General features: G+C 42.9%; 1 protein-coding gene across 5 annotated transcripts in view; it reads right to left on the bottom strand.

The window, feature by feature from the left end:
* The window catches only part of scn8ab (sodium channel, voltage gated, type VIII, alpha subunit b), a 47,773-nt gene that overhangs the window by 22,009 nt on the left and 6,837 nt on the right, over positions 1–18,927 (bottom strand). The window contains exons 3-14 of one of the 5 annotated variants that reach the window (XM_069708564.1): positions 13,964–14,082; positions 12,900–12,989; positions 12,665–12,793; positions 11,497–11,588; positions 7,779–8,000; positions 7,501–7,564; positions 5,999–6,140; positions 4,362–4,568; positions 3,917–4,198; positions 2,400–2,756; positions 884–1,016; positions 333–571 (exon numbers count right to left, since the gene is read on the bottom strand). In XM_069708564.1, the coding sequence (XP_069564665.1) occupies positions 333–571; positions 884–1,016; positions 2,400–2,756; positions 3,917–4,198; positions 4,362–4,568; positions 5,999–6,140; positions 7,501–7,564; positions 7,779–8,000; positions 11,497–11,588; positions 12,665–12,793; positions 12,900–12,989; positions 13,964–14,082 (2,076 nt within the window). Of the gene's footprint in view, positions 1–332; positions 572–883; positions 1,017–2,399; positions 2,757–3,916; positions 4,199–4,361; positions 4,569–5,998; positions 6,141–7,500; positions 7,565–7,778; positions 8,001–11,496; positions 11,589–11,876; positions 11,969–12,664; positions 12,794–12,899; positions 12,990–13,963; positions 14,083–18,927 lie in introns of those variants that run through there. The other 4 variants (XM_069708537.1, XM_069708556.1, XM_069708528.1 and 1 more) reach the window with 4 other exon arrangements.

The following is an 18,927-nucleotide window of genomic DNA, read 5'->3' as shown; positions in this document are numbered from 1 at the left end:
TGCAGTAGCTTGGACAGCAGATCATCGCAAGGTGATGTCATGAATTAATTAATACATCTCAAATGTAATTAGAACAAATATGACCTTTCCATTTGTTTTTATTGGCTCTCTTGAATGATACGCTTTAGATCTTTAAACACTAAAAACACGAGTTGATTTTTTTGGATTTTACTTCCTCACTTGAAGAACAAAAAAGTGGCGGAGCGTCTTTCCGGTGCGCTCCGGCAGCGCGGCAGCGCGACACTCATGATAATGAGCTTCACGCAGGCAGAAATAAAAACAAAAACAACTGTAGATAATACAAGAAAAAAAGCAGAAGTGCAGTTTCTCACCAGGTTGCCGACAGACAGGACGCCCTCGAACTGTTCGGTCATGGGGTAGTGCTCCATGGCCATGAAGAGCGTGTTGAGCATGATACAGATGGTGATGGCCAGGTCCACAAACGGATCCATGACGATCAAGTAGAGGATGTGCTTGAGCTTCAGCCAAATGGGACAGCACTCCCAGATCAGGACCGTGTTGGAGAACTTGTACCAGCAGGGAGGACACTTCCTCTGAGACTCCTCCAACTCTGCAGGGAGGAGACAGAGATGGACCAAAAGACGGTTAACGGCAAGCCTCTAAAGTCACCGTTCTGCCATTCATGTTCTATCACCTTAAATAAAAATGGCAATTTGAAGTGCAATCCCTCCACCACTGACTTATGATCATATCTCAACTAAATCCAACTGTTTCAAAGAGATCATCTGCCCACAACGTGCCGGCACCCGATGATGTCTAGATGAAACACAAACACTGATGCGGGTCTAAAATCTAACATTAAAGGGAACTGGATTAAACCATTTTGACAAGGGAAAGGGGGGAACCGGTGCTCTCTCCGTACCCTCCAGCAGCGTGTTGGTGACGACGCTCATCTGACTGTTGGCGCGGCTCTTTGCTTTGAAGGAGGAGTTGAGCTGATCCACGGATACCATCAGAGAGCCGGAGTGCTTCTTCTTGATCTCCACGTCTGTAGTCTGTGCTCAGGTAGAAAGACGTGGTGTCACACTCAAGAGATACCAACTCACAAACAAACAAACAAACAAACAAACAAACAAACAAACAAACAAACAAACGCAGGTTGAAGGCTCATGCTCTGAAGACAGAAGTGACGAACGCTTCGGATCAAATCATCAAGTTACAACGTGCACTTCACCCAGACTGACTAATTTGTTTACTTTAAGCATCTCCTGCATCATTAATAACACATTTCAGATTCATATAGTAAATTCCTAAATAGGTTCCATAATTTAAGACAAATGAAGTGACAACTAGGATCTGAAACCAACTACCTACGTATTTATATTTAGTAAGGGGCCATTTTAAAGGTTCAGTTGTAGGATTTAGGAGGATTTATTGACAGAACTAGTACATAATATTCATAATGATGTTTGTTTTTTATGAATGTGCTATTATCTAGATAGGAAGCAGGTCTCCATCCACAGAGGCTGCCATGTTTCTACAGCAGCCCAGAAGGGACAAACCACCGTAGAGTCTCTTACACGCTTGGAAGTGGAGAAATAACAACCTTTAATTGTAGATGCCACTAAATCCTACTTACCGCTCCTTTAAAAACTGCAACTTTCACCTGGCAATTCACTTTTTGATTTTTTTTTTTTTTAATAATTCCCTTCATTTTGTACCGTTCAGGACATATCTACAATCCCTCATGCAGTGTCATGCACGTCAGGAACAGACGGGGAATTCAAGACTTGGCTGTGACGTCATGCTACATTTCAGTTTCAGAGAGGTCAAAAAAAGGTAGAAGCAGGTAGATGTTGCTAGAGAATAAAAGGGGTCCACCATGCCGGCTAGAATCAGGAGAAATTATTGTTATAGAGAAAAAGGTTCAGATTTGTTGTTGCACCATCCAGGAGCTCAGGAGTGGAAGATAAATAAGGACAAGTAGGGAAGAGAAGAGTGAAAGAAGGAGACAGGAGGAAATAGAAGAGGAGATAAAAGAGGGGTTTTTAACTGTAAAAGGTCTTTGCAGATAGAATTATTAGGAAGACTACGGGGGGCTAATCTTATACTGCATCACTGTTAGATATTAATCAGTGGAAATAATAACCATGATGCTGGTAAGGCAGTGAGTTTAGGGAGACTGTTTCAGCTAGTTAGTGCCTTCGAGAGCTGTTACAGAAGAAGCGGTGGAAACAGGGCGTTAGATCAGGATCAGTAAGGTGAAATAATAAAAACAGAATCTGGATATTCAAGGAGAGAAACAGAGAACCTCTGAGTTCAGGGAGAAGAGGAACAAGAGCCAAGGGGGGAGGAGGAGGTTAAGAAGGAGAAGCTGCAGAGACCGGGGCCACCACCATCATGCCTAAACTGTATAGGTGTCCCATGGACGTCCTTACACTGTCATCAGTGGCTGCCTTATCTATTTTCACCTCAGGCAGAAGCCGTCTGCCGGGCCCCGGGCCGATGAGAGACACCACGCCGTTGCAGTCCACCGCGCTGTTCCTCTTCCCTCCAGAGTGGGGCGCCAGCGGGTGGATGCGCGACGAGCCCTGGCTGTAGCCGCTGTAGCTGTTGCGACGGTACGGTATGAACAGGGAGCCCCGGCGGTCCTCGCTCTCCTCCACCGTGCTGTGCTCGTCGTCGGCGAACTCGTTCTCCGAGCCCATGTCCTTGGAGCGGCCTTTGAAGCTGAAGATGCTGCTGCGGCTGTTGTGGCGCGACATGAAGGGAGAACCCGGGATGCTGAGGAGCGACTGAAGGAGGAGAGATGAATGAGGAGAGGGAGAATTAAGGAGGTGTTTTAAAACACAGCAGGAGGGAATAAAAACAGGGCGGATGAGGTGAAGAGGTGGTGAATATACACCGAGAAAAAAAACATGTGAAATCTCTTATTATCTTGTCTTTGAGCAATCACAAGCAAAAGGGAGAGTCGTTAGAAAAAACAGAACAACACAGGTTTCAATACAACCTGACGACCTCACGCACACGTTTGTGTCGTGTACAGATACAGAGGACATCAGTATTTAACCAATGAGCTCACTAATCTAGAAGAAGCACATTTGACGAGGGTATTTTCTCCTTTTGTAACATAAGTACTTCAGCATAAACACGCATGCAGTTAGATCTGAAACAACTAGTTGGTTAAACATCAGCTATTGTAATAATTTTTAATTAAATATTATGATTTGCTGCATTCTTCCAAAACTACATCGCTCATTATTTTCTTTGTATTAGTCTTTATTTCACTTTTTTTTATTATTATTTTACAAACCAAATGAATGAAATAATAAAGATAAACAAGCTCATTCATACATAATAAAAATTGGTATTAGTTGCAGCCCTTTTCACATATTTAAAATCTAGCTTCACATCAGCCAGCTGCAACATTAAAAAGCTCCTTATTATTGTTAATAATTTAATGAGGTAATATTAAATAGTATGACACTCTCGGGTAATTTTTCTATATTGAATACTTTCATTTTGTACATTTTGATGTGACAGTTGAACTATTGGAGGTGAAGGGGGCAGCACTGAGAGCAGCAACAGAGGAGGAGGAAGAGGAGGAGGAGGGAAGCTGCAGAGCAGTTTCAATGAGAACTCCTCCTCCTCACAATATATAGAGCTTCAAACCACACGGAGGGCCGAGCCGAGTCTCCAGCATGTTCCCTGAGCATGGAGCAGAGAGGGGATGCAGCCGGCACCGTGACCCGGTCTTCAAGGTCACGAGGAGCCGCACCCTCCCACGCACACATTCACCTTCCTCAGCAGACGGGAAGAACCCACATCTGATCCGAAAATATCCACAAGCACTATGGCTTCTGTGGAGGAGCGGTTGGTCAGGAACCACCATGCTGAGACCAGATTTACCTTTCTAGCCATCAGACACATCCTCTTATTCTTTTGCTAACTGTACCTGGTTCATGATGGACGTCTTCCTCCCCAGTCGACTTCCCGGGAACCGAATGGTGCTTTTCTTGCTGCCGTCGTCCGACTCGGACTTCACCACCTTCTCGCTGTCTCCCTTCTCCTTCTCCTGCTCTTTCTGACGCCATTTCTTCTTGCGGTTGCGACGCTCTTTGGCGCTCTTGGAGCTCAGTTTGGAGACCTCGGAGGAGCTGCGGGACAGGTGCCCCCCTCCTTCGTCCTCTAACGCGGCCTCCGACACAGTGCCGGCAGACGTCGCCATGGCAGCAGCCTGAGAGGGGAAAAAAAAAAAAAGGACACTTGATAAATATTTTTGTTTAAATTGTCAAATGTGTGTGTGTGTGTGTGTGTGTGTGTGTGTGTGTGTGTGTGTGTGTGTGTGTGTGTGTGTGTGTGTGTGTGTGTGTGCGTGCGTGTGTGTGTGTGTGACTGACTTGTGTCTCCTCCTGCTGCCTCTTGAGCTGGTCCAGCATGGCCTTGAATTCAGCCTCTTTTTGCTCCGCCTCCTCGATGGTGGCCTGGTTCTGCTCCTCGTAAGCCATGGCCACCACAGCCAGGATGAGATTCACCAGGTAGAAGGAGCCCACGAAGATGACCAGCACAAAGAAGATCATGTAGGTCTTCCCTGCAGCTCGGAGAGTCTAACAGCAAAAATACAGAAAAGGAAGTGAGAATGAATCAGAGATTTAACTCCTAAATAAAGTTTTAAACACACATATTGTCTTATTGATAACATATAAATGGAATACTCTTTATCATACAAGCAAAACAACAATAGGTTTAGAGCGCAAATGTATTGCACTGCAATCAAAAATCAAGTTTATAAGTAAAAATATATGAAACGAGAATAAAATTATTCGGTCTGCAAATAAAATTTGCTTTTATAGTTTTGCTAGTTTTGGTCACAAACAAACAAAACTGTAAAAGCTAATTTTTTTGCAATTCAAATAGTTTTATTTCTAGTTCCCATTTTTTTCTTTGCTGGCATAATAAAGACACAAAAACACCTCCATACGCTCCCCATGTCCAGTAACTATGAAGGCCCATTGTAAGGCAACACACCCTCTTGAATTATTCTCTATACACATAATTATGAATACAAAATTACATTTCTATGAATAGATGCCTCTAAATTCTAAACACTGAACCTTTAATGCTTCACATACATGTCACAGGGACTGTATGTACACAGTGTGTATAAATTCAAGCCTTTCTCCAGGAAAACCTGAACATCATGGGTCTCATGTTTGGTAACATTTATTCACATAGCTGAGTTTCACCCAAACCAGCTGAATCAGCTTCTTTTATGTGAACCGTAACAAATGAATACTCAACCAGTAGCTTGCAAGTTACTGGCTGAAGAACCCAGCTCGAGACAGAAACAATGCCTCACACACACATAAACAATAACAACAACAACAACAGTGACTGGCCTATTTGCCAAATCTATTGGTGGCGGTGCCGGACCACAGGAAGAGGAAAGAAACGGCAGCGCACAGGATCTTAGTGAAGTTTAACATGGCACATAATGGGGCACTCATTATAAACAGTGCTTTCCACTTGCAGGTATTATAAGAGGTTACAAACAGTGAGAGGGTTAAAGAGGGCCCAGCTGAACTACTGGTTCAGTGGCAAAGAGTATGACTCATTTAAAGGTCATTTTATAAATATTTAATTGTATTAAATGCTTCAGGACTAATTGAAAACAACCAGAGACATTCTTCAGAAATCTTCACTGCATGAGGGAAGACAAAAAACCCTCGTGGCTCGTCACACTCTCAGCTACAGCCTTTCTGATCAGCTGTCCTTCCTTCCTTCCTTTCTATTCAGAGGGCAAATGAACTGAGGGAGGGGGGGTGCACTTTTGCTGATTCATCCAGGTACTGAGCTGATGATGTGTATTATTTTTTTTTATGATGAAGTGAGGGCAAAATCATTCATAGTGCTTATTGGGTGGGTAGTAACGATGGGCTCTAAAACAAAGTGGAAGAAGGTTCAAAGATCCAGAAACATTTAGTCCTGATTGTTGCTTCATTTATGGGTCAGTTAGTTGACGATGATGATGATTTACCAGCATGTACAGATTTTCCCAGAAGTCTTGGGTCATGAGGCGGAAGAGGGTGAGGAAAGCCCATCCGAAGCTGTCGAAGCTGGTGTAACCGTAGTTTGGGTTCCTTCCAGCCTTCATACATGTAAAACCCTCCGGACATCGTCTGAAAGAAACACACAGCGACACACAACCTGTAAATAGTTGGCAGTATATTCATCACTACCATAGCAACTGGCCTGCACTTTAAAATGCTTTATTCTATATTTTAACTCTATTCTATTTTATTAATGTTTTTTTCTTATGTTTATTTCTTTTAAATGTTCATTTATATCTGTTTTTATGTGAAACACTGCAGCTGTAAAACACTTTGAGCTGCTTTTCTTGTATGAAAGGTGCAATACAGAAAAAGATTATTATTATTATTATTATTATTATTAACAACAGGATCATGAAACTAAGCTCACAAAAATGATTGTATGCTTTTTGTTGTTGTTTACTGCTACGAGTAGGATACTGATATGATTTACTTTAATATTTCATGACCTTTTGAAAGGAGAGAAAGTCTGGCCTGTGAAATATGAATATCTGTTTGACCGCATGTGTATGTGAGTGTACTAGCTGCTTGCTGCTAAGAGGTTTTGACAATTAACCAGCTACAACGGGGGCTGACATGAGGGAGGGACCGGCCGAAGGGCCACCGAAGCACATCTTTCTATCGAAATATACTTCAGCAGTGTTTGCTCAAAGCCTAATAGGGCAGCGCCTGAAAAACGCACGCCGACAACTCAAAGGAGGAGCTGCCGAGGTCGCAAAGATTCACACAGGAGTGGCGGATTAGAGTTCGTTCACGGAGACCTGGCTGTTCTGTGGCGGCATCACAGAACGATGCAGGAGGGAAGCAAGAACCACAGACTGGATATAAAAGAGTTCGTAGCTTCCGGCTCTGAAAAATGGTTCCAATGCATTAGTGTCTTCAGCTGCAATACCAGCGAGTGCCACTAGAGGTCGGCTCCAAAAAGCCTCCGGCTCCATAGACTCCCATTTAACTTCTCTATTCAAATACAAAGTCAATCAAATGTCTCCAGCAGTTATCTTGGTGTTGTTAGCTAAAGTCACTCCTTCTTATTAGTTTTCTAATATCTGTCATTAATTAGAAAGCAGGCCAAAAAAAGTTATGTTTTTGGGGGCGTGCCTGTTTGATTGACAGGCCTGTCTGCCTGAACCTGACTGCAGGTTACAGCTATCGGTGGGCAGGACGAAGTATCGTCAGGTTTCCAATCAGATCAGTCAGATCCACCGCTGGCTCCTCCCCCAGCTCGTCCAAATATGGTCACTCTGAACTAGCAAGATGACGACGGTCAAAATCCGAACTCGAGGCTTCATAACGGCCGTTCACGAACTGACGGGTGACGTCACTGCTGGTTGCCGCTTGCTCAAAATGTGCGCAATAACCACAGAAAAGTAGGAAACACCCGCTGGAAACATAGAATAATTATAATATTCAGATTTAGTGAGTGACTTACCCCGAGTCTGAACTGTTTCCACACAGAAGCGCATCAAGCTGATTAGGGAGGAAGTAGAAATTAGCTGTGAAAAAAACAAAAACAGAAGAGTCACATTAGGCTCTGGGAAAAAAATGTGTGTTAGTCAATGTTTTTGTTGATATTTAACATCTGAAAGGTGGAAAAATGAGGAATGTCTCAGAAAAGGAAGCAGAGAGATACCAAGGTGAACACACTTTATGTCCCATTCATCCTGTCATTTGTAACTCGATCAATCAGCTGCCAAAGTAATTACTCACAGTCGTTCATGATGTATTCATTCCAGTCAAAACCCCGGCTGCCGTTTGACAGGTACCGGTCGGTCATGTTGATTGGCCAGATTACACACTTCTGGCGCAGGTTCCCCATGAAGAGCTGCAGGCCGATGAGAGCGAAGACGCTGAGACAGAAGACGGTCAGGATCATCACATCCGACAGCTTCTTCACCGACTGGATCAGAGCACCTACGATGGTCTTCAGGCCTGTCGATCAGTATCACAATAAACACACATTCACACACACACAAAGGGTGCACCAAAGCACAGACGTGAAAACAGGTGAGCTCAAAGACACACACATTTCAATGTATGCACGAACACACACACACACACACACACACACACACACACACACACACACACACACACACACACACACACACACACACACACACACACACACACACACACACACACAGATAGACACAAGTGAAATGTCTGGCAATGTTTTTGGACAGAACAACTGCAGAAGCTGGGTTCAGTTTTTAAAGCTGACTCAAGTCACGCACACAAAGAAAGTTAAAATTAGGTAATGTATATTTAACCCTGTGCTGTGTAGGCTCTTACATAAATCTAAACTTGGCAGGCTTCAGGATGATTTTTTTTTTCAGCACCTACGCTGCCTCAACACCACAAACTGACTTTCAGTGTGTATTCAGTCCTTCACAGTATCAAACCACTGTACGGCTTCTTGTTGTTGCTCTGGATGAAAATATTTTATTTAAATTAATCAGATATTCGTGGGTATTTTTGCACTGGATCTATTGTTTAAGCACCTCACAGCACACAAATTGTTTAAATGAAAAAAACGATGAATAGATAAAACGGTTCTGGTCACCGCTGCGATATGAGTCGGTGTGTTGGTGGGTTGAATTCTCCGATATCAAAACTTAAATAATGTAAGCATGGTGCAATAACAGTCCGGGTGGTCTAGTAAGGTAATAAAAAGAAAGTGTAGCCAATGCGCGGTGTGGGTGTGTGGGTGTGTTTGGGGGGGGGGGCCTTAATATCTCCAGTTTGTGCAGGTAACAAATTCTGCAGCTCAGATGCAGAAGAACATGTTGTCCTGCTTCTCCTCGTCTCCTGGGAGCAGAAACCCTGTCTCCTTTTTTACTGTGCTAATTTTCTGGCTGTTGACTTCCATTGTTTCTCTTTAAACTCATGTTGTTCGCCTTTAAGCTGCTCGTAACTTAACTTGAAATGGTAAGTACTTTTCAAAATAAGAGAATTATCTAATATAAAAAAATTTAAAAAACCTGGAGGTTTGATACAAGGTAATTTATGAAATACAGCTGTACAGGTGTGGATGTACAACAGCCAGATGTGAGTTTTTCTGCTGTCTTACTGCTGGCCTGCTCTTGCATCATCAGGTGATTGATTAATATTATTACAATATTATTGAAGTGGCTTTTTAAGATTAGAAATAGCAAACAAAAGGCCCTGAACACCTATTTAGCAAATCAGCTACTTTCTATAAATGATGGACTTTCTATAAAAGTGGACACCGATGCCAAAGTGCCTTAAACTGCAACACCATGAAGGCTTTTTGGAGCTGAACCCTAGTGACCCTCGGTGGTATTGCACTTTACGGCACTTCCGCATTGGCCTCACTTTTTCGAAACTACGTCTACTTTTACGGATTCAACACACCACACCGTCCAGATGAACTAGAGATAAAGCTCAGCAGAGACATGACTGTTAATAACTAATATTTAACGATGCGTTTATTAGGTTTGATATTGATTATTTCTTTGGACCTATCAAATGTCATGTAAAACATGTTTTCTGAGGTTTTCAAAAAAGATATAACACTACAAAGATTTATGCAAACAGCTTAGCAGAAACTTGCCCAAACTGCAGTCCTAAAATCAAAAATGTTGGTGGGATTGACTCATTGAATGCAGTTTTTTATCTGTATTGTTATCAAAAAGAGATGAAATTCTGCAGTATTTATAGTGCATGTACAGTATTTAGTAGATGTGCTAACAGCACACTGATTCCACTAAGACATTAAAAGTGAACCACAGATATAGAAATCACACACTTTCTTTTGAAGGACACATAACATCACAACAATAACTGAGGCCGTATGGGATGTTTCCATCAGAAAGATGACATTTCCATTTTCATATTTTCACATAAATTATACAAACCTAAAGAAATTTTAAAAAAGCTGCATCATCTGAAGCATTTTCCACTGAGGAAGCGACAGACAGCTGAATTCAGGATGTGTTTGGAAAATTGGGGGATTTACAACGTGGGATTTCTATTTACGTTCACTCTTTGCGTCCGTCGATGGGAAACATCCCTGAATAACTTCAGTTATTAATGAAACAGCATCCAACAAATCAACAGCAGCACCACGAGCAGCACACAGAACCAGGCTCATTTAAAGGAAGCGGGAGGTCAAGAGGAGGAAGAGAAGACAGGCGAGGAAGAGTTGGGGTGGGGGTGGGGGGATGCAATGAGAGGTGGCATGCAGGTCATTTAAACGCCAAGGCTGAAGGAGTTGACTGCGTCAGCATCACCCGTCTAAACCGTGATGATGACCTTGCATTAAACTGAAGAGCCATTCCCATCCCAGGCATCCCTCTGCCCCAGTTTAACAGTTCTGGGTGAGCCCGCGGGCCGGTGGAGCGCTGCATGTTGGAGGGTGAGCTTACTGTACTGTAGGGCAGCGTGCGTAAGTGTCTGTATAATTACTTTACAAGCATTTAGAGTGGATCCAATGCATAAGAAAACGTATAAACTGTGTTGTTTTCATTAAATGTTATGTGATATACATACAGTACAGTGCAAAAGGTTTTAGGCACTACATTTATATATTTATAACAGCACCAGCTCTCGTGCGTTTTCAAGGTACTTGGCAGGTACGTTGCATCTTGTAGAACTCGTTCTTGGATTTCGACGATGCTGAGATCACGACTCTGTGGAGCACAAACCTTCTGCTGCAGGACTCCTTGTCCTTCATATCATGGATATTAACTCTGGTTGTATGTTTGGGGCTTTTTTATTAAGCCTCAGAACGAATATGTCACCTTCACTGATGAATATAAAACTCTAAAGTGCCTAAAACAGCTGCACAGTACTATACATCTACTTCATTATGATATTCACTAATTATCATGTTTTTCTTTCACTCCCAGGATGGACAAAGATCTTCAAACAAGAAACCAAAAAAATATCTGGAGCCTGAATCAAATAAGAAAAAAAAAAAAAAAAAAATCAAAAAGAATCGCCTCTTGAAGCCAAACTTGTAAAAGCATGTGTCTCAAAGCTTCATGCAGCATCAGTGTGTCGTCAGCGTAGGCTTGGCAGTCTTAGGGACTTCATTAGTCTTCAAAAACACAAAGGCAGCGTCGTTAATTGTCAGAATTCAGATCAATGTATGAAATAAAACTGAAACCAGATGTGCAAAGATAAACATATTTATTCAAAAAATTTGGAGGTGAATTTTGATTTCATTTTGGGTAGAAATGCATCTTAATGCGGTATAACATTCATGCTGTGACCTGACGACTGCCAGTAGACTGCTAAGCCTATCAAAAATGTATTGCTACCATTTTTGATTGTCATAAAACAAAACAAAAATAAAGTTCTGAACCATCTTGGTTTACAAATAAATATGTTACAGTAAAAGAAAATAAAGGTGCGAATAGATCATGTGAACTCAGCCTTAGTGTTTAAATGGGAGTCTCACCTGGAATGACAGAAATAGTTTTCAATGCTCGGAGAACCCTGAACGTTCTCAGCGCCGAGACATTCCCAAGGTCCACAAACTCTGTTACATATCTGCAACAAGGTAGGATGACACAGAGAACAGAACCCCATGACACACAACACACACGGTAACAACACGCACACGCACACGCACGCATGTACGCGCAAGAGCACGACACCACCAGCACCACCAGCACCACCACCACCGACGACCAGGAGGGGAGGAAGAACACCTGTCCGACCAGTGGGGAGAGAACGAAGGAGGAAGAGGAAGAGGAAGAGGGACTGGAACAAAACCACACCTAACATCAACCCCCGTGACTCGCCCGCCCGCCCGCACAAACACCTGGACCGTCTTACCTGGGATAACTGAAATTGTTTTCAAAGCCCTCAGAACCCTGAACGTACGCAGGGCTGACACATTGCCTAGGTTTACAAACTCTGTTATATACCTGCAAGGTGGATCAGATACAGTTACTCAGCAGCCGTCCCCAACACAGGAGAGGAAGAACACACTTGTTACAGAATATTTCCAAAAAGGTGTCAACATGGTGGGATGGACTGATGAGGACTGAAGGTGCTGCAGGTGGATTTCCTTAAACCAGAGCGTCTCCAACCGACCAGCTACCGGCTGCTTAAATATGTGCCTGTGTGTCGAGTATCAATTTGCTATTGTCTACATAAAAGAGGCTTATTCAGCTGGTTTGGGTGGAGCTCAGCTATGTGAATTTCGTTTTGTCAAAGTAGCTCTCGGAGGTAAAAAGGTTGGAGACCTCTGCTTTACATGATTTTCAAATTACATTTTTTTTTCTAATAACTGTAATAATGGCACTGGCGTGTATCAGAAGTCAGGGATCCGGCGTACCTCATCTGAATGCAGCCTTTAATAATGTGATAAGTTACAGCTGTGATTGAATAGCCAGGATGTCGTGTGTCTCCCGGGGCTTATTAATCAATCATTTCTATCCAAATGCTGTGATTTACGTGGTTTATAGATTGTGTTGAAATCTTTCTGGTTTCGTATTTTAATTGTTGTACTTTTTGCCCTTTTTTTCACATTTAACCACAGTTGTTTGATATAAGTGATGTAATTATTCATGTATTTAATGCTTTTATTATTAATAATGATAATAAACATGTGTACTTACGCCATTGAAATCACCATGAAGTCCAGCCAGTTCCATGGGTCTCTGAGAAAGGTGAACCCATCGATAGCAAAACCTCGAGCAACAATTTTTGTGAGTGACTCAAACGTATAGATACCTGTGAAGGCATACCTTAGAAAAAAAAAAGAGAGACAGGAAAGAGAGAGAGTAAAGAAACAGTGACAGGTGCATGAAATGAGGATATTATTGCTGAGAAGACAAAGGGGTGTGTACTTACTCTACTTGTTTGGACCACTCTGGCGGGTCACTAAATGTCATGAATATACAGTTGGTCAAAATCGTACACATGATGATCATGCTGAATAACGTGGGCGGAGTCAAGGAAGGTTTGAACAGTGCAGCATGTAACACATCAGACATTCAGACATATATATACAACAAGTGGTTCCAAACCAAGAAATCTGATTGGTCAGCCCATCACTAGAAAAATATCACTCCGCCGTCTCCATGGCAACATTGCAATGACCTGCGCCGGATCAAACGCCAGGGGGCGACAATACTGATATAAAATGGATCCTTTTGTTGTCAACAATGCTATTAAGTTAATAAATCTTTAACATTTTTGTTTTATATTTCAAAGGTAACTTAGACAATACCAAAAGTGAGTGACACGGCGCTACTACCTTCAAAATACATGTTTCCATGGATATCTTTGCTCATCCGATATCTTTGCTCATCCGATATCTTTGTTCCAACCAGACTGAGCTAGCTGAGCAGTTTAGTGTTTCTATGTTCTGTATTTATTCAGTTGGAGACTAGAAATCCTCTCTGTTGCTAGGTGGTTGCTAAGGGTCGGCCTATTTCCTGGAGTAGTAAACATTACATACTTTACATGAGAGTCGACTCATGACGGGACTGATTGTTTTCCAGTTAAAAGTCATATCCCATTTATTGCCATGGAAACGGAGGTTGCAGAAAAAGAAAAAGTTTTATATTTTGAGAGCGAAGCGCCCCACAATATGAATACATCTTAATTACATGTCATATTTAATTACTTGTATAATAATACAATATAATATTTATAATATTACACAAGAAGGTGTGCTTAAACTTCATTAATTGGCAAATCAAAGCACACCGTCTTGTGTATTATTGCTTAATTTTAAAACAATAATTGAAAGAAAAACATTAATAGAGAAGAAGATTTCGTGCTTGTAGTACATTAGCTTAATTTACCATTTACTGACCACTTAGACGACAGGCAGACAAATATCAAAATAAAACACTGCATCTGGAGGAATTCACTTTAAAGCACAGACAACGAGTCCCTTGAAAGGATATGAATGTATCAAAATCTTAATAGCTATTCGCCTAAGTAGATTAAAAGGGCTTAAGATGTACATGGAGGGCGTGGCACTGAAGCGGAAGAGAGTTTTCCCTTGGTTTAGGACTATAAATGTCTGTGAAGAGAGACAGAGAGACAGAGAGAGACAGTTAGACACATATTTTAGCAGGATGCTACATATCATGGAGTACATGCTCTGAAATCAGCTGCTGCTATCTTCCATTGAAGCAGGAGGAGCTGACCGAGCTCACCTCTGAGTCACGGGCAGCTCCTGCATCGGTTTCCTCTCGAGCTACACAGCTGATTGTCACATTACAGGTGAGACCGGGATCCATTTCAAGACGGCATTTTGATGTCATATTACCCATTTTGACGTGTTCACAATGTAATCGATGCAAAGCGTGCATGATAAAAACAGTGTAGTAAAAAGGCATAGGAAGGGGAACAGGATGTTTCACTCCGCTGACATCACTCTGTCTGTGGCCGGTCACCCCGGGAACCGGGACTGCACCTCCACCCCGGCCGCCTCCTCTTGGAGCTGCCTCGGAGGCAGCAGACAGGCGGGTGTGGGGGGCGGGGGCTCTCCTCCTCCTCGTCGTGGCCAAACGACTCTCTTCATCCCAAGTTTAAAGCTCTTACTGGAAGGGAACCGCAAATGCTGTCATCGATCAGGGCAGATCTGCTGACTCTCAGGCTCTCAACAACCACTCCCCACCCATAAACAGCACCGGGCCAAGTGGGGCCGGGCAACCGGGGCGAGGCAGCAGTGCGTGTTTGTTGGTGTGTACCTGTGTGTGACTTTGTGTATTTTTTGTGCCCCGGTTTCGTGTGGGGTCAGAGTGAGAAGTACAAGCATCACTTGCAGACAAACGGGCCGCTGGGATACTTTGCATTTGCAGCTTTTCTGTTTTCTACCTGCAGTCTTTGCAGTTTGAAGTTGACATTTTACAAAGTTGGATGAGAATCTGCGAGATGTGAATATGTACACAGCGAGGGTGTTTCTCCTCGTTCACCACAACTGCTCCTGCATATTTATGACACCGACAATGTCAGCTGCCATATTTACAGAAAATATATGATGCTCTGTGGTAAAGCAGCACTGAACAGACAATAAGAAAACTAATAATTTGTGCTCAACTTTAAATGATAAACAGTCTGTGGATCTGGTTAAATGGAGTTTAAAGCTTCTGCGAACTGGAATAAAAATGACTTGTCCAGTTTACATTTACGTAATAACAATCAGAATACACTGACAACAGACGCATTGGTCTTTAGTATTCATATGACACCTGCAACTAGGTAAACACACACCACCACACTGTGGTTGGCAGCACGGGAAACACTGGAAAGAGACAGGGAGGGCACCCAAAGTGTCCCAAGACAAGAGGTGTCCTGAAATCTAATTAAATTAAAAATAGCGTCCACAGTCTGGGGAAAGACAAAATGTATTCTCTGCATCAGAAGACTCTCTCCTCTCCCTCCCTTCTTCCTTTCTGCCTACTGAGCATCTGCACGCCTTCAAATATCCTCTCACAATTTTTACTGTCACACGGATAGATTAAAAAAAAAGTATTATCTCCTTAATGAGCACTATCAAAGCAGGAAAACACAGCAGCTCCGGTTGGGTCCAAAGGGTGAATCTCACTCAGGGGTCAAAGGAGGGGTTTTGCTGATCAGGCAAAAAAAAAAAAAAAAAAAGAATGGAAGGAGTGATTGTAAAATGAGTAATATCTCGTTAGCAGTCAACAAACGCCCAGCATGCATACTGGGATTGTGCTCCATATTAATATAAAAAGTCCTGTGGATCTTAAACACGTAGTCATGAAGACCGTGTTATAGAGACCTCCTGCTTTGTCCTGGTTGACTTTAAACTCCAATGTAGGTCATCATCTGACTACATTTGGAAATTCACACGTTAAAGACTCAATTCAGTGGCAGAAAAAGCTTCAGTTGCTCAATGAGAAAAAATGTTTTTGCTGCTGACTCAAACTTGGCAACTTGGCATGACGACAACAACGGATGCAAATGTCAGGCAATTTCCTTAATTGATCATCTGCCACCTTATTCGATAATCAATGAATCACTGAACCTTATAAATACTAAATAAATGGTTTCTCTCAATGAAAAGCCTAATTTTTTTTAATCACACAATTTAAATTAGGAACTGAATACAAACCGGTGCACTCTTTAAAAAATGTGAAAGACAGAACAGAATGTGTAATTTTACTGGAGGACAGATGAGACTAAACATGGAGGACACGCAACAAAGACTAAACCACCGTGTCAATAACAAATGGCTGTGCCCTTTTCATCCCGACACCGAGCAGGAAAACAAACCACTGAGCTCCGATCTCCGTCTGACAACACCTCAGTCTTACTTTTAGGAAAAGGAGAGGGGCGATGTGGTCGGAGATTTATCACAATGAGGAAGTTTACTAACTGGGATTCATTGCTGGGGAAAAAACAACAACTCCAATACAGCTGAAAGGAGGAATGACATGAGAGGAAGAAGCTGCAGCAAACTGGGAAAAAAAAAAAGACGACTCAGACCTCCAGCATCATCGTAAGCAGCAGTTATCATAAATCCAATCGCTGACAACACCCACACAATGTCCGGATGTAAACACCATGCTGCTGGGTGAGACCGTCTGAATTGCCTGAAGTTATTCACTGACAGATTAATCATGAATTTTCTCAGTTTAATCAACTGATAAACTCTGAAAAGTATTAATTCTTCATCCTTAAATTAAAAGGTTTTTTGCTTATCAACAATAGCAGAAAGGAACCAAACAAAACACTGTATATGAGGCACACAATCCTGCACACACAGTGCATGAAGATACTGCACATAAACACTGCTCTACCTACATAATCATACAGATAAATACACACAAATGAATACACAACTCAGTGGATGAAGCTTCACTGTATTAAACCATATTTGCTGCAAAGCTGTAGAAATACTGTAAATTCTCTACACAGCATTAAAGAAGGAGGAACATGTGCAGGAATCAGGAGGCAGACTGCAGCTGCAAGGATAGTGTGTGTGTGTGTGTGTGTGTGTGTGTGTGTGTGTGTGTGTGTGTGTGTGTGTGTGTGTGTGTGTGTGTGTGTGTGTGTGTGTGTGTGTGTGTGTGTGTGTGTGTGTGTGTGTGTGTGTGTGTGAGGGGGAGGAACAGTGGAGCGAGGATACAGAGAGGGGGCTTGCAGGGGTACGGGACAGCAGCAAAGAGAGCCGACGAGCAAAGAGAGAGGGGGAGGGGGAGGCGGAGGGGGAGACGGAGGGGGAGACGGAGGGGGAGTGATGCAGAACAGAAAGGCCGAGAGCTGCAGAGAGGAGAGAGCCAAACCTGAGATGGATGGGTGGATGGAGGGAGGAGTGGAGACGGGCAGACATGCAGCAGAGAGGAAGAAGAGGGATCAGAGGAAGGAAAATAACAAGAGAGTAAATCAGGAGGAAGGGGCATCGTGTTTCTCTGAAAACATCCCGGGACCTCAGACACAGACTTCACAGAGCCCACGGTGGGTTTAACCCTTGTAATCTGACATATTAGGAGATGGCAGTAAAATTAAAGCTCAAAAGAGGAGTTTGTTAATTGATTAAACAATGTTTTATCAATTTATGTTTTCGAAGAGTTGCTGCCATCGTCGGCAAAACATTTGCTTCTATCCACCGTCTCCTTTGTGGATTTTCTTTTGCGTTTCATATTATTTTAGGGTTCTTAAAGGCAAGTATGTCTTTTGCAAAACCAAAAAATGGTCAAAAGCAAAAACAGACATTGTAAATATCCACCATCACCCGGATTTTAGCTTGTCCTGAAACAAGTAGGACTGAAGGCATAAAAAAGATCTAAGTTTGTGGTAAACCTGCACACATCTCATGAGGGGCTTTACTTTATTCGTCTTAATATTTGGAAATATAACTCATGTAATGTGGAGTGAGAGCCACACTTGTATGACTGCAATCAATAAATGAGTCATCCCACTTTTTACCTGGACGCTGTTCTTGGTAAAAAAAAAACAAAAAAAACACACACACACACTTTCTACCTCTCACACCACCCTCTCTCTTTATAAACCAACCCAGCAGTGACAGCACACTTACCCCACCCCCTCCCCCTCCCGCCCTCATCCACCCGCACCACCTCCACACCCCACCCCTTCCTCACTCAGCCCAGTGCAGGAGGATGCTGTGTCATCAGAGACTGAGGACTCAGACGGAGCACTAAAGCAGCCGGGGCCTCGCTCTAATTTACTACACCCTGAAAGAAAGAAAACGGCAGAGAGGAGGCAGCAGAAGGGGAGAGGGGAAAAAAGTAATGGACGGAGGGGTGTGGGGGGGGGGGGGGGCAATAGGGACATAACGTAATGGTGTGTATGATGCTACATGCTGAGATCCAGAGGCTGCTGCGAGCTCCCTTCAGTAGCTGCGAGCTCCCTTCAGTAGCTGCTGCCCTGCAGAAGCCTGCACAGAAACCACCGCATACTGCTGTTACACAACGGCCCCAAAAAGGAAGCATTCAGGGAGAAGCTGCAGCTTTTGGCTCTGATAAATTGTCTTTTTTCTTTATACTGTACAACCGGTTTGAGAGGAATCCTCCTGACTTGTGTTTCTGTGAACATTGAAAACACCCCTCTAAAAAAAATCTATCCATCTATCCCGTCCTACTTTCCCCGTACGACTACAGCAGCTCCACCGCTGCCTAATCACATCAGACATTTGAAAAGCCCAGGCAGTCCTCTCCCCATCACAGGGGAAAACAAGAACTGCAACGCTGCATTTCTCTTCCTCACCACTGCCCTCTCTTCCTCTCTTTTATGCATGAGTGCTGTGATCAGGTTTCCTGCAGCTGACGGTAACACACACACACACACACACACACACACACACACACACACACACACACACACACACACACACACACACACACACACACACACAGAGACGCACTCATTGACA

The sequence above is a fragment of the Brachyistius frenatus genome, unplaced genomic scaffold (genome assembly GCF_029030835.1).
Source record: "Brachyistius frenatus isolate BFR_SWC_R1_liver_20210118 unplaced genomic scaffold, ASM2903083v1 Contig_4, whole genome shotgun sequence".
NCBI lineage: Eukaryota > Metazoa > Chordata > Actinopteri > Embiotocidae > Brachyistius > Brachyistius frenatus.
The sequence above is the reverse complement of the archived record's forward strand: the minus strand, read 5'-3'. Positions and strand labels throughout refer to the sequence as shown.